Source organism: Phyllostomus hastatus, unplaced genomic scaffold (assembly GCF_019186645.2).
Source record: "Phyllostomus hastatus isolate PE091 unplaced genomic scaffold, TTU_PhHast_1.1 phas_scaffold_317, whole genome shotgun sequence".
NCBI lineage: Eukaryota > Metazoa > Chordata > Mammalia > Chiroptera > Phyllostomidae > Phyllostomus > Phyllostomus hastatus.
In genome coordinates, this window is record NW_025334023.1 from 2,787,660 (window position 1) to 2,803,343 (window position 15,684).

Here is a 15,684-nt window from a genome sequence, read left to right on the forward strand (position 1 = left end):
ACATTCATGTAAAATGTTAATGGGGCAAACGAGTGTGGGATGTTTGAGAACTCTACTATCTTTACAACTTGCCTGAAAATCCAAAACTTTTCTAAAATAAAAAAAAATAATGTACAAAAAAACAGCTAGCCCTGATCTGTGTAACTGAGTTGGTTTCCACTGCATAGCAGAGGTTGCCGGCTTGATCCCAGGTCAGGGCACATGCCTGGGTTGCGGGTTCAGTCCCTGGTCGGGGAGCATATGAGAGGCAATAGATCAATGTTTCTCTCTCTCTCTCTCTCTCCTTCTTTTCCCCTCTCTCTCAAAACAAAACAAGACAAAAACAGCTAAATGCCTTTGTTCTGAAAACTCTTAATTAAAACTAATTGCTGTGCCCCTTAACCCTCTGGTTTCTGAGTTGAGTGATCTTTATCAGGGACACGCAATCAGCCTCAGTTCGCTCAATCCTTTCATTCACTCTTCCTATAAGGCAGAGCTAGCTGAGAAGGTGGTTTGCTTAGGCAGGAAGGACTACAACTCCCAGAGTGCCCCTGTGCAGTTGTCAGGAGCAACCAAGGAATGCAGACTAACAGCCCTGCTGGACTCCAGACTATCCACAGGACTGCCAGCCAGCCTGCCAGCCATGGGCCAGGATTATTACGCTATACTCCATGTCACTCACAATGCAGAGGATGCCCAGATCAAGAAGGCGTAAGTTGGGACAGGAGTTGGGTGTTAGGTGTGTGCTGGGGCAGGCTCCACCTTCTTCTGTTTCAGATTGAGCTTTTCTGCACAGTTTAGGGCAAGTAACGTAAACTTCATTTCTTCTCTCTCTTCTTGCATAATTTCATCCTGGCTTTGGTCTGGGTTTGGCCTGGGCCCGGGCAACATCCTTTCCCCTCCATGCCCTGTCTCCTCTCTTGGGCGCCCTGGTTTTCCCAGCAATGAAGTGAGAACAAAGGAGACTTTTGACATTTGACAAAGGAGACATTTGCTCTGAGTATTATGGAGAACCAATGGACTGTGAACAGAGCAGTGGCCTGTCCAGAAGTCTGCGGTACAAATTTTATTTCAGCCGTCATATGGGATTTGTTGTTGAATAAACTGCACCAAGTCTTGGGGGCTTTATGGTCCACCTCTAAGAAAGCCTAGGACAGGAATCAGCACATTTCCTGGGGGGAAAACACCAATTTTAGACAAATATTTATTGAGCGACAACCTAGTGGGTTAGAGATAAACATGACTCAGAGATGGTTTAATTTTTTTGGTGAATACAGATGTTGACTAAGTCCCAAGTGTGATGCATGGTACAAAAGGGGAAGCACAGGTGCCGCGGAAGCCTATTTTGGGAGGAGAGAGAACCTTGTTGTGTCTGTCATGATGACCAAGGCTACAGAAGAAGCCTGAAGCAGGGCAGCGGGCTACTGAGAGGGGAGAGAAAGGACTTGACAATCAATTGGATAACTAGAGGGTAAAAAAAAGAAGGAATCTAGAATAACTTCAATCGATTAAGGTTGGGTAGTGATAATAGCTGCATTGATTGAATTGTACAGATGCTGTTCTGAGAACCTCCCATCATTATTTCACTCAGTCCTCACAACCCTGAGAAGGAGGCGCCATCATTACCCCGAGGCCGTGGGCCTAGTAAGCAGCAGAGCCAGCGTCAGACACTGGCCTGCTCTAGCTGCCTGCTGAGGGCCAGGTCCTGTGAGCGTGGGCATCTAAGTGGCATAAGTGGGGAGTCTCCAGCGAGGTTGGAGAAGCGAGACACAAACTCATGACACAACAATTCAGGGCGATGTGCCATGTCAGCCACTGTTCAGAGCATCTCACTGGCACTGGGACCCGCCTAGAGAAACGTCATGAGGAGGGAGGGCCATTGAAATCCAGAAAAGTAACCCAACTTAAGCAATGGAAAGTCCTAGGTCTGAATCCAGATTCTCCTACTTGCTAGCTGTGACATGGACAAATTACTTAACCTCTCTGAGCCACTGTTTTCCCACCTCTCTGTAAGCAAGGGGGGTGGGTTGTTGTGGTATTGAAATGGGGTTATATGAGAGAACGAACACAAAAATGCCCCACAAACATTTGCATCCGAAACCATGTCATACAGTGATTAAAAGATTGGCATATGTTTGAAACAACAGTGCTGAACCCTTCTCCCTGCAGCAGCCCTGAAGGTATGAGTCACATGTATAACCCACTCTTCTATATGAGTGCCTAGATTTTGCCCCCCTAAAAACAAAACTTACATAACAAGGATTCCTATTCACTCAGCAATTAACCTCCTCGGTATCACTCCTTCGCTGCAGGCTGCCACATTGGTGCCGTGACTCTACCCCTCCCCCACTCAGCAAGGCAGATGAACCAGAGTGATATTACAGCAGGGATCACTTTAAAACTCAAGTGTGTATGAAAAACTGAACTCTTCTCAAATGTCTTTACTTTTACTCATTGATACATTTTATTGGCAATTCTCCTCACATTAGAGACTGCGACCTCCATAGTTAAGGGCTAGTGTCGAAGTCTCAGAGGGGCAGAGTAGATTCTCTTTGTAAGGCCTCCGAGGGCTGAGCCAGGACCCTCGTGGATGAAGAGGTAGAGTAGCAGGACAGCAGACCCTGCTCAGTAAGAGCAACAGTTGCATAAAATTCAGAGTGGTCCCACAGTGGGAGGGGCTGCCTCATGGGACAGTTAGTTCATATCCTTCGTTTACTCTCTGCTACTGGGGATGCAGAGAACTGGATACAGTAATTCAAGGAACTCACAGGCTAGTAGTAGGGGAGACAGACTAGTCAGCAAACAACTGGAGCACTGCATGGAAAATTACTGGGACCAAAGGCACTGGAGACATGGGGAGGGGTGTCTAGAATGGAAGCTGGAATCCAGGAGGGTGTCCTGGAGGAATTGCCCCCAGCGCTGAAAGTTGAAAATGGATAAAAATTTGCCAAGAGGTGATGGGAGGGACTGCCGGGGGATGAGTGTTACAGGTAAGGGAGCAGAATGTAAAGGCATGAGCAATGCAGTGTGGGGAGTCTAGGCAGGAGAGGGCATAGGAGTAGAGCAGGAGAGATGTGATGAGGAGGCCAGAGAGAAAATCAAGAACTTGAATCTGAGAGGCATTTGGATCTTATGCTAAAGATAAAAGGAAACCAGGGGAGCATTTAGGCAGGAGAGTGACTTGGTCAGGGAGCATTTTAGAAGCATCAGACTTACAAGAGAGAGGGATCAGACCGGTAGCAGCACACAGAACAGACTGGAGAGGGGGAACCAGAAAGAGGCAGGCACGGTTCCATGATGGTTGTAGGGATAAACAGTCGAGAACAGAATATTAGTTAGGAGGGAGAGCTGACGCGCCTTAGTGATGGTTGTAGGGTGTGGAGTGGACAAAGGAAAACTCGGAGCCAAAGATTATGCTCAGCTAGTGTTCTGGCTGTAGTGCCTGGAAAATAGGGGTGGGGACGTAAGGAATGAAAATGTTGTTGAGATTGGGTTCATGGAGTAGTGGGGTCTGTGGGACATTGGAGAGGAGATACCAAGTGGGCAGCTGGGCAGAGCCTGGTGTTCGGAGAAGGGACTTGCTTTGCAGTAAAGACTTAGCAGTCATCAGCCAGTAGGTGGGGCTCAAAGTGTGGGGCCAGTGAGCTCGTCCAGGCCGTGGTGGGGAGAAGAGAGGCAGCAGAGCTCTGAGGACACCAGCGTGGAAGTGTGCACAAGGCAGAGGCTCTGTGCTGTGACCCAGCAGAGGGCACGTGGGGTCAGATTTGTACTGGGCGACTCAGGCTGTGCTGATGTCGCTTTGCTCCTCCAGACCCTCTCCCCGCCTTTCTGCACCCACTCTCTGCTCTGCAGATTGACTTGTTTGAACTGCACCCACAGGCTTCCTGGCCCTCAGGCTTCCTAATGTGTTCTGCTAAAGAGAACTCGAGGCAGGAGACTGGGAGGGAGGAGAGTAGTGCTAGGTATTCACTCCCCATTTCCTTTCTGTGGGGCCTCTTCAGGTTGGCTACAGCCCTTAACTAAAGATCATGACTTCTGCCAAGCGCCCTGCCTCTACACTTTCTTGGGGCTCCAGGTAACCTCTCCCTCCTTCACCCCTAGAGACTCAGGAGTGGTCAGAGTGCTCCAGGGCTCCTGGCCTCCTGGCCTCTGGTACTGCACTGTCACTGCGGTTTCCCACCCACTTCCATCACTTTTATGAGTGGTCCCTTATTAAACTCTTCCTTTAAGGATTTATTTATTCATTTTTAGAGAAGGAGAGAAATATCAATGTGTGGTTGCTTCTCACGTGCCTGGTACTGGGGGCCTGGCCCGCAACCCAGGCTTGTGCCCTGACTGGGAATCGAGCTGGCGACCCTTTGGTTCGCAGCCTGTGCTTAATCCACTGAGCTACACCATCCAGGGTCCTTATTAAACTCTTTACACATCACACAGTTTTTGCCGCCTCTTTCCTCCAGGAATGCTGATGATAGATTCTCAGGTGCTGTAGGCAGCGTGTCACCAAGTGGTGGGCTTGGGCGGGCACAGAAGTGTAGAGAAGACTGAGCGCAGAGGTAGGAGACAATGAAAGACTCTGACGTGAGCCGAGTGCCTCTCTGTACCAGCCCCTCTGACCCTTTACTGGGTCTAATCTTCCCAAGAAGCATGTGTGTCAGTTCAGACACCAGGATGGGATCAGATGTGCAAAACAACGTACTGGGGGAAACCCTGGGGCGAAGAGGAGCAGGAGGGTGCAGGGACAGCCTTCAGCCTTCAGACCACAGCCCAGGTCTGACCCCTGTGAAAGGAGAGAGGGAAGGGAGGTTTGGGGGCGGAAGGCTACAGTGTGGTCTGGAGGCAATCTCCGCCAGGCTGGCAGGAGTCCTCAAGCAGAGGCTGTGTTGGAGGAGTCCTGTGTCCTTCAGCAACAGGCCAGTACTAATCTCCCCAGCACGCTTAGGCACTGGCTGGGAGCAGCTGGGGTGGGGGGCAGGTGTAGCCTCGGCACAAATGCCCAGGGGTCAGCCAGGGGCTGTCAGTCAACTGTGCTTCCTCCACTGGGTTCTCCTCAATGGAGTCTGAGCAATGTGCTTCCCTAGCCAGCACAGCCCTGAAGTATAGCTGGGAACCTCCAAGCTCTGAGAGGCCACCAGGCAGCAGATAGCAGGGCCACCTCTGACCCAGGGACTGCGCTCAGGAACACGGCAGTGGCTCTGACCTCAGTGAACGCTCCCACTCTAGGTATCGGAAACTCGCCCTGCAGCACCACCCGCTGAAGTCCGTTGAGCCATCCTCAGCAGAGATATTCAGGCAAATCGCAGAAGCCTACGACGTGCTGAGTGACCGTGAGTGATGGGCTGAGTCTGGAGGAGTGATTCCAAGCCAGCTCCTCTGTCCTACCCCTCCATTAAGATAGTTCCTTAAGTCTCTGAGTATCGGGCTTTCTGAGGGGCCCCAACACAGAGTAAGCAGGATATAAATAAACTGAGAAAGAGGAGAATGAAGATTGCCTTTCTCAGTTGACACAAGCTAAGGTGGAGATCACGGTGTGGAGAGCCCACAGACCAAGCGGATTGTGTTCGCCTAGGCTCCTCAGGGCAGGCTCTAACATTTCAAAGCTTTAGAGTTTGAAAGCTAGAATTATTAGATTCTAAAATTGCAAGGTTCTAGGATTCTATTTACCCAAGATAAGAGAGCAGCTATGACGGCTTAAGCCTGACCCTCGGTCTCTCTGTTCCCACCCCAGTCCCCATCCATCCCCTGCAAGTCCCAGTCTTTCCCATCTCTCCTCGGGGGGCCATCCTGGTCCACTCACAATGAAATCAAACCCCTAACTTCTACAGTGTCCTTCCCGAGACTGCCAGACAGCAGCCACTTCAGAAATAAGGCCGTTTTGCCCCATAGTCTTTCTCACATCCCCCTTCTTCCCAGCCTTCCAGCCCTCTTAGCCCCCAAGGCTGGACCTCTCCTCAAGGTGGCGTATATCCACAGCTGTGAAGAGAGGCATCTATGACAAGTTTGGAGAAGAGGGTCTGAAGGGAGGGATTCCTCTGGAATTTGGGTCCCAGATACCATGGACAACTGGCTACGTCTTCCATGGCAACCCTGAAAAAGTATTCCATGAGTTCTTCGGGGGAAACAACCCCTTTGCTGGTAAGAGGTTCTACCTACCCCCTTGCCTTACGGAGAAATGAGGTAGCTGTAAAGATGCTTTTCTTTGACTAGTGTTTTTTTTTTTAACTTTTACAGTCCTCCATTCCTTTCCCTGAAGCAGCCACTCACTGCTAATAATTTATGTATTATTCCAGAAATGTTATGTGCATTTATGGGCATATTTTTATTTTATTTTACTTATTTTAGTGTTTTTAATCCTCACCCAAGGACATGTTTGATTTTAGAGAAAGTGAAAGGGAAAGAGAGAGCGAAACACCGATGTGAAAAATAAACATACACCGGTTACCTCCTATACATGCCCCATCTGGGGAATCGAACCCACAACCCAGGCACGTGCCCTGACTGGGCATTGAACCCACAACCTTTTTGGTGTATGGGACAACACTCCAACCAACTGAGCCATGAGGCAGCATATTCTTATTTTTACTTCGCTTTACTTTACTTATTTTATTCTGCTAAGGAAATAGGACCACATTGTACACAGTTTTTTTTTTTTCATTTGTCTTATTATACATTATATACAGATTTACTTTACTAACTTTTATGGCTGCATAAGGTTTCATTGTACCGATGTGTGGTAGATGAATCCGTGGATGGATCGGTGGACGACCCCAAGTCCCATACAGACAAAGAGTTGATTTCTGAGGCTCAGATCATCTTGCAAGAACAGTTAACCTTCAGGCCTGTCTTCCTGGCTCCAGTCATGCAACTCAAGAGAACCTATGTTTTCACTGCCTGGCTCCCCAGCCCCTTCTTCCTGCCTCTCCTCCAGCCGTTGTGCACTCCAGAGTTTCTCTCTCCCTCTCTTCCATGTTACTGTGATGAGCAGGCTGCAGCCCACTGCCCTCCCCTGTCTGCCAGAGGAACCTGGGTTTATAAACTCCCTGTGAGACCAGGGAAAGCAAGAGACTTGGATTCGGAGGGCCCTTTTCCCGCCGCGTGCTGCCACTTAGGAGCTGTGTGGATCCTGGGCCTGTCTCTTCACCCCTCTGAAACCTCAGCTTCCTCACCATTCAATGGCTGTAACAGCCCATTGCTCACAGACCATTATCAAAGGAGATAATGTTTATGAAGATGGGCTTTGCGGTCAGAAAAACGCCTGCAGTGGATTTGTTTCTCCCAGTCAGGGGCGCATGGATAAGAGGCAGTTCAGGGGAGCCAAACCAGAGTATACGGGGCCTTGCTCTTTAGGGAAGGTCAATCTCAAGGCTTGGGGGTCCATCAGGTAGTGCCCAGGGGCTAGACTGCTACAGTGCTTCCACCTAGGGGTTCTGTGTCCCATCTTCCTGAAGAGCCAAGGGGCCAGGCTTACCGTGACCTGACTGTCAGGGTGTCTAAGACCAGGCACACCATAGGTGCAGCTAGGACAAATGAATTCAGCAGTGCAAAACAGGGCCAAGTACTTCACAGACCTCTTGGTTACCAGCCTACCACATCTTAGTGGGGACATAGTGTGATGCCGCCTTGCCCTCCCCAGCCTAAGGTCATCGTGTCATTCCAGTGTGAAGTTCATTCCATGGCACCAGCCATGAGAGGCAGAGTGCAGAGCATCCGATCTTGATAGTCACTCCTGACTCCACAGCTCACAAAGGGCTGCACCTCTAGCATATAGTGTAGTGGTTAAGGGGGCAGGTTCTGTGGTTAAATCGTGCACCAATCCCAACTCTACTACTCAAATACCTGTGGCACTTTAAGTCTTTTGTTTGGCCTCTGAGCTAAGCAGTAATAACATAAAAAGCTGAAAACAGCACCCTGTGCATAATAAGATCTCAGCAAGTTTAAGCTCTTCGTCATCATTTCATTACTTAATCCTAACAGTGGAGGCCGTAGGGCTTTATCTCTCCATCTTACAGGCGGAGAAACTGATGCCCCAGTGACTTCACAGCGCATCAGGGGACAGAGGCCCTGTCTGCACCAGGATGGAAGGGCGGGGCATCAGGAGGGGTTATGAGTACAGAGCTGGGCAAGGGCAAGAAGAGTTGAGGAAAGAGGAGTTGGAAATATGGGATATGCTGGTGACCGCTCAGATTTGTCAGGGACTAGTCCTGCCCCTCCTGACTTCTTTATAAAACCTTGAGTGGGGGGTCTCTAGTGGCCTTGGGCTGAGCTGGACAGAGAGGGGAACTGTAGCCTGGGGAAGGGTAGGGAGGACTGCCATGCCTAGGACGCTCCCCTCCCAAGAATGAAAACTCTTGAGTCATTTCTGGTGCTGCCAGGTGCTGCTGCCAGGGCACTTCTCTCCTCTCCAGCCAGGGTTGAGGGTCCTTTCCCAAGTTGTGGGGGAAGGAAGCCAGCAAGGTCAGGGGGCGTGCCCAAAGTCGGGGATGAGTCCCGTGGCGGTGGTAAGGGATGATAATCATTGGATCTGCAATTGAGTTCGGCTTCTTGGCCTAAGTCTGAGTCTCCCAGAAGGGATGGGGTGCTGGGTATTACCCGTGGAGACTGAAGACGTGGGGTGGGGAAGTACTATCAATCCAGTTTCTGTATACAGTTTCTCTCACTACTCTTCCCACCTCCTGCAGAATTTTTTGATGCAGAAGGAAATGAGGCGGATTTGAACTTTGGGGGGCTCCGGGGCCGAGGGGTCAGGAAACAGGACCCCCCAATCGAAAGAGACCTCTACCTTTCCCTCGAGGACTTATTTTTTGGCTGCACCAAGAAAATCAAGATCTCCCGCAGGGTGAGTACTTGCCTGGGAGCCGCCATCTGTCCCCTGCAACCCTAACAGTCGCCCTGGCTCCAGTTAGGGACCTCAGGGGTGGTCTCTGACGGAATCGTGCCGTCTCAGACTCGGAGACCAGGCACCGCAGAATTCCAGAATCTGAAGTTGGGAGGGAGCAGCGCGGGTACTAGCCTGGTGCTTTCCTAGTGTAGGAATTCCCTCTGCAGCTTCTCTAACCCGGACAGAACCCTTCCCTTCTCAGGTCAGCCACACCCTTATGGGAGGTGGGAGGGCTCTGCATGGGGGGGAGCGGAAACCCGAAACCGTGAATTTTGCGTGTCACCAGCCCGTGCCCCCAGGATTTCATCAGGGGGGTGCCCTGTGAGTGAGAAGGAGCCATGTGGGAACTGAGGGGGCTGGGACCCAGTCTCTGAGGGGACTGGTTGAGGAAGAACGTCAGTCCCACAGCCCAGACCTGTGCTAGCCCGAGAACAACGCTGCTTCAAAACTTTGCCCAGTGGAGGAGATGCCACTTGCGGGCATGCCTCCCACGGATGACACCTATGTGGACATGTGACTGGGCATGGACGGATGATGATATAATAGGGGAATGCTTCAGGTGAGGCTCAGATATGCTGACCTCTGTGTCACCCTGTGGGGCGGGAGAGAGAACGGCCTACGTGTTCACGGTGCCTGCGTCAGTGGCCTGGGCCACATGATTTCTAGGACTGGAGCGGCGGCCTTGACCTACTCATGTTGACTGCTTGACATCTCAGGCCCTGGCCCCATGACGTGCCCCGCCGTTTCGGAACCCTAAACTCCTGGTTCTGGTGGAAGAGGGCTGGAGTGGAAATGGCTCAAGGCAGGTTGTTCCCACTGACGGACGACTGAACGCGACATGGATCCTTCCGCGCTTCCTTCACGTTGGGAAGCGCTGAGCAGTCCTCCCCGGACCATCCCGCTGCAGGTGCTGAACGAGGATGGGTACTCCTCTACCATCAAGGACAAGATCCTCACAATTGATGTGAAGCCTGGTTGGAGGCAGGGCACACGGATCACCTTCGAGAAGGAAGGTGACCAGGTGAGAGGGAGGGAAGTTGATTTAGGTCCGTTCTAGGGTTAGTTACCTGGACCCCTGTGTTGGGAAGATGGAGGGGGAAGGGGGCAATGCTTTTTCTTGCCCCCATGAGCCCTCATCTGGCAGGGAGACCAGTCTACAGAGTGGGTGAGACGATGGCTAATGTCTCTTCCAAGGGACAGAGCTTAATACTTCTGTGAGGGAGCAGCCCAGGCCTCTCCCCATTTTGCAAGAGCACAGGAAGTGAAAGGAGAACCCAATGCTGACTCTAGCGCTTGGTTTTTCTTCAGTGTTTCTCTGAGTAAAGTACAGCTATACCAACTCTGCAGAAACCAGTTATTAATGATTTGAAATACTAATTTAAATAAAAATATAAAATTACTGTCCAAGGCACTGATGGTGTCTTCAGAGCCAAGAGAGGTTAATTTCTCTGCCGACTCTTCTTGTTTCCCTTCTCACCTACAACGCATTTACGTCAAGACCCAGCTACAGTGTTCCCCTGCTGGGCTACCTTCCCTGCCCTCCCCACTGGGGCCATAACCTCTTAGAACTCCAGCCTCGGGGTTCCCTTTTTCAGTCTTGGGCCTGCTGAGGATTCATTCTGCATATTTTTATCCCTCTAGACTGGGAGGTCCTTCAGGGTAGGGGCCAGTCTGATTCATCTGTCCCCAGGGGCCAGAAGACACCTCAGCAGGGTTTCGGTGACTTAATGAAGTGTGGCAGGACAGAGACTGCGGAGTGCCCAGCTCAGCTCAGTGCTCCACCCACCGCCTAAGGAGGCCTCTGTCTCCCTCCCGCTGAGCACATCTATTTGAGCATGCTCAGTAGAGAAGGAATGGGTGAGGGGCCCAGGATTCATCTCGGTAGTCTTCTCAGAGGAGAGGCTAGTGGATCAAACGGAAAGGGCCCTCCCAGAAAACCTGGTCTGATCTCCTCATTGTTCAGATGGAGACATGGAGACCAGTAGAGGCAGGAACTTGGCCAAGGTCACACAGCCAGTTAGTCCTGTCCCGCCTTGGCCTCTCTCGCCCAGGGCCCCAACATTATCCCAGCCGACATTATCTTCATCGTAAAGGAGAAGCTACACCCTCGCTTCCGCAGGGAGAACGACCACCTTTTTTTTGTGAACTCTGTCCCCTTGGGCAAGGTGAGTGGCCAAAGTGGAATACCGTGGGGGGGGGGGATTAGAGTGAGCTCCCCCTACCCCTGGGAGGCCCTGAGGCAAGCAGGCCTTCCGAGTGTGGTGATCTTTGTGGCTGACTTCACTCCCTAGTGTGAGTGGCACTTCCACACCCTTACAAGCCAAGCAAATAAACAGCACTAGCCCAAACTTTGCCTCTCCTCCCACCCTACCTGCGGTCAGTCACTAAATCCTGTCAATTCCCCTGCAAACCCCTCACCACTTGGTCCATTTCTGCTCATCCCCACCATCAGGGGCCGAGTGGCAGTCTCTTCCGTGGCTGTCCTGCCTCTCTGCTCATCTCCTCCAGCCTCTTGCCCACAGTGGTCTTTCCACACACTCATCTGACCGAGCCACACTCCTGTTCAAACATCTCCACGTGGAATTCGAAGCCCTGCACGATCTGGCCCCTGCTGATCTCATGCCACTTAGAGCTCCTGCCCAAGTGGTGTGCTTGCACTCCTTCCTTCTCCTGTTTGTTGTGGCCCCTCTGCCCGGAATGCTGTCTCCCCACCTTGTCAAACTGACCTCACTCTTTAAGGCCCTCATCAACTGCTACCAGCACTGTGTAGCCCTTTTGTTCACCCAGATGGTTTGGGAGCTTCTCCTTGGCTCCCACCAAGCCCTGTATTTCCCTCTGTTATGATGCAAATGAACATAATCAGTCTTACCAACCAGACTGTGAATCCTTGAGGGCAGGTCATTGCCTGGCTCACTCACCTGTCAGTCCTTGCATTTCTCTTTGTCTCTCTTTATCTCCTCGAGGCCCAGCTCAGAGTCTGGTATCAAAGAGGATCATAAACGGTCTTCTAAAAAGAATGGTCACAGAGACCTTTTCTACTCCCACCTTTGGCCTTAATTTCCCCTAGGCTCTGACCTGCTGCACCGTGGAGGTGAAGACCCTAGATGACCGTCTGCTCAACATCCCCATCAATGACATAATCCAGTGAGTCCATCTGCTTGGGTCCCCATGGGCAGAAGGGCTGGCCTGGGCCTTAGAGGGTAGTATCAGACAGGTGGGCCTAGTTGTTCAGGTTGCACCGAGCACAAGGAGACGAGAGAGGACTAAAATCCAGCTTCCACTCTGCCTGAGCTGTGGACCGCCTTCACCTGGCAAATGGAGCACCTTTTTCTAACTTCCATGAAGAAGCCACAGTAGAGGCCAGAGGCTCCCAATGTCAGGCGATCCCTGTTGCCTTTACCTTCTGTCCTCCGACAGCTCTGTCTCTCCACCTCTCTGTAACAGCCCTGAGGTAATTCCACTAAGCCCTTCCCAAGGAAGGCCCTCTGCCTGGGAAGCTTTGCCCCGCTCCCCACCAATGCAGGGTCTCCTCCTTCCTCGGCCTGTTTCCCATCTCCAAAATGAGACCCCTGGAATATTCCACCAGGGGCCTGGTGTAAATGGGTTTTCAGGGAGCAAACTATCTGGAATAAGCCAGTCTCTTCTCTCCCCCGTCCCATGGTGGAAGCCGCAGTGACTGCCCCTGACCTGCAGTGAGGTGAGCCGGGGTGGCGGGGAGCTGTCGGGGGCTGCTCCCCTCAACTCCCTCCTTTCATCCCCTCTCAGTCCTAAGTACTTCAAGAAGGTGCCTGGTGAGGGGATGCCATTGCCTGAGGACCCCACCAAGAGGGGGGACCTCTTCATCTTCTTCGACATCCAGTTCCCCACCCGCCTCACACCCCAGAAGAAGCAGATGCTGCGCCAGGCGCTGCTGATGTAACCGGTGGGCTGGGCACCAGGCCTTACCTGCTCCCGCCTCCTGTAGCCTCTGGGTGTTCAGCGGAGCCAGCCCACTGCACAGAGGTGGCATGAAGATGGGATGGACTTTGAGACTAACATAATAAAGATTTGTTTCCTATCCTCCAGCTACACACAGGAGAGTGTGTGCTGGGGAAGGGGAGAGGAACTTCATATAGCCTTTCTCTGGAGCAGAGGAAGATTGAGGACGTGAGTCCCTGTCCTGGCTTTGTGGGCGTGGCTGGGTCCCCTAGGGATCAGAGCCTCATAGCTCTGAGCTGGGGCAGGGCTGTGTAGCCAGGTTCTCAGATCTACACATTTCTCATGACATGTAATCTTTAAGCGGGCCGTCTCTAGAATGTGATATGGTCACATTGTACTCAGGAAAACCCAAGTACAAGGGGAAGAAGACACCTGACTCAGCAGAACCTCAAAGGCCACCTCCCACAGACTCACCCTGTTTAGAGGCGGCAGAGAGGACACAAGCACAGGAAATGGCTTTGGTTTCTACATCACCAGCCTCAACTCCCTTGCCTGTGCAGTGGGTCCTGGGCTGCCCCCAGGTAGGGTGGCCTGGGAGTCAGGAGACCGGGGTTCTGCTCTCAGCCCAGCCACTGGCCCCTTGTGTTACTGCCCTCCAGTAAAGCAGAGCTCAGGTTACTTGTGAGGACCCAGCCACTGGTGTGAACGTGCTTGGTGAACTTGTTTAAGTGTCAGGGCTACAGCACCACTGCCCACGTGGCCTGTGGGAGGCCCAGCCTCCAGGCCCGACTGGGCCTGCGCAGACCACACCTGCCTTCGCAGTCTGCCTTCCATCAGTCAACAAGCGAGGTGCACACTGCTTCTGTGCCAAGAGACTCTCCCGAGTCTGGTGTTGGTACAGGGTGGCCCAATCTTGTGACAGACTAAGTGTCACTTCTCTGAAGACTTGGGGGTGGGGTGGGGTAAAGGACCCCGTGTTGCTTGGATTCCACCATTGAAAGCACCATGTTACTTGGCTTAAGGCCTTTTCCTTCAACGGGTACTCAGCAGCACGCCAGCCATTTTCAACCCATCAGGGAGAAAGTGGCAGTGCAAGCAGCAGCCCAAGATGTAGGATCTGGACCAGGGGTCTACGGAGCATCTCTGCAGCCATTTAGGAGGGGCTCTGCCCTGGCTGGTGTGGCTCAGTGGATTGAGCTCAGGCTGTGAAACAAAGCATCACAGGTTCGATTCCCAGTCAGGGCACATGCCTGGGTTGCAGGCCACAGTCCCCAGCAACTGCACATTGATGTTTCTTTCTCCCTTCCTTCCCTCTCTAAATGAATGAATGAATAAATAAGGCTCTGGAGTCAGATATACCCCAGCTGTGCTACATACCAGCTGTGTGCCCACAGGCAAATCCCTTCACTTCTCTGAACCTTAGATCCATACAGATCACAACCCCCATTCTGCAGGCCTTGTGCAAAGTAGGTGACTCGCCCTCTGAGGCAGCACCTGCCCTGCTCTGAGAGCAGGGACCAGTGAGGGCGTGTGGAGCCTGCACCAGGAAATTCTAGCACTCCAGGTCTCCCCTAGACCAGCCAGAAAGCCTGCTCCTCACAACTCTGAAAACCTTCAAAACTTGTTACTTCAGTGTTTAGCTCATGCTTGAATACCAGGCTCTACTCTAGTGATCTTCAGTGGTACCTTGTGAGCCAGGCAAAGCAGTGCTTAGCATGTACCCATTTTATAGGCATTAAGAACAAAGAGCCAGTTTTATGTAGTTTCTACACCTTTCCCAGCTTGTCCCAGGATCACATGCAAAACCATGAGGAAGTCTGGCAGACTGCTGTCCACCCATCTGGGACATAAGCCTGCTGAACGAACCAGCCGATTTGCCTAGTGTGATGGATTGCCAATTTCCTCTAGCGTGAAACGGAATGGCCTGCTAATTGGGTTTAAGGTGCACCCATTGCCAGGGGCTTCCATTTATGCTGATGCCCCACAGCCCAGCAGTGAAAAGCCTGGATGAGTTGTCTGCCTTCACCTTAAATTGACTCATGGCACCAAATCCTGTCCCTCTTGGGGGTCCTGAGACACCTTAATTAGTTAGAAGCTGGGCCCTCTGTTCTCCAGAAACCTAATATCCTGGACCCCTTGCCCAGGCACTGAGGGGCCTGGCCTCCAGCTGACTGATGGGGAAGGAGCAGTAGCACCACCTGTTAGACTGTGAGGTCATTTCCTCTGCCTGGCCCCATAGTTGCCCCAGCAGGTCCCTGGATGGAGGCCCCAGGGGAGGCAGGAGTCCTGGTCTCAGATCAGCTGACGACGTCCTGTGTGTTCTTGGCCACACAACCTCTCAGCCCTCATACCCTTCAGACATCCACAAGATGGGCCAGGGTGGCTTAACTCTTGCACGATACAATTCAGGACTTTGGGACCTCAGAGTCACTGACCTCTTGAAAAAGCAGTCCTGCCCACCTGCTTTCTGTCTGAGGACAGGTGGTAGGGAGACAGAAAGGTGTCAACCCCTGTGCAGCCTAAGCCTTGGTTTGTCACTGCTCATTTGGGATCTCAGGCCTGGGGACAGGGTGAGCCTCCAAGCGGAAAGAGCCCTCTGGCCAAGGACAGATGTGTGCCCTGCAGTGCAACAGACTGTCTCTAAGGATGGATGCGAACCTGGAGGGTAGGAGGCAGCCCGACTTGCCCTCAGTAGGTCTGGGACTTTAGGGTAGGTTTCCCATTCATAAAAGGGAGTAAAATAAGCCCACGGCACCTAAGATTCCCAAGTTCCTCTATATCTTCCAGAAAGCACCAGAGCTGTGGGGCAGATAGGAACACTCTCATTTTGCAGGCAGACAGGTAAACAGGCCTGAGGCCAGCTCCGGGGCTGGAAAGGCAGTGCTGGAGTACCAGGCACTGTGGGGTAAAAG

At 52.1% G+C, this 15,684-nt stretch overlaps 1 protein-coding gene across 2 annotated transcripts; it reads left to right on the forward strand.

Moving 5' to 3' along the window:
* The first annotated feature begins 577 nt into the window (after positions 1 to 577).
* On the forward strand, positions 578 to 13,159 carry DNAJB13 (DnaJ heat shock protein family (Hsp40) member B13). Of its 2 annotated transcripts, XM_045818162.1 has the most exons (8): positions 578 to 690; positions 5,200 to 5,303; positions 5,950 to 6,111; positions 8,655 to 8,812; positions 9,762 to 9,875; positions 10,906 to 11,019; positions 11,922 to 11,998; positions 12,620 to 13,159. In XM_045818162.1, exons 1-8 carry the CDS (start codon positions 623 to 625, stop codon positions 12,771 to 12,773), a joined length of 951 nt encoding a protein of 316 aa, XP_045674118.1. In that variant the 5' UTR covers positions 578 to 622; the 3' UTR covers positions 12,774 to 13,159. The 2 variants fall into 2 exon arrangements, with proteins under 2 accessions (XP_045674118.1, XP_045674119.1); XM_045818163.1 differs by lacking the exon at positions 10,906 to 11,019.
* The last annotated feature ends 2,525 nt before the right edge of the window (positions 13,160 to 15,684 follow it).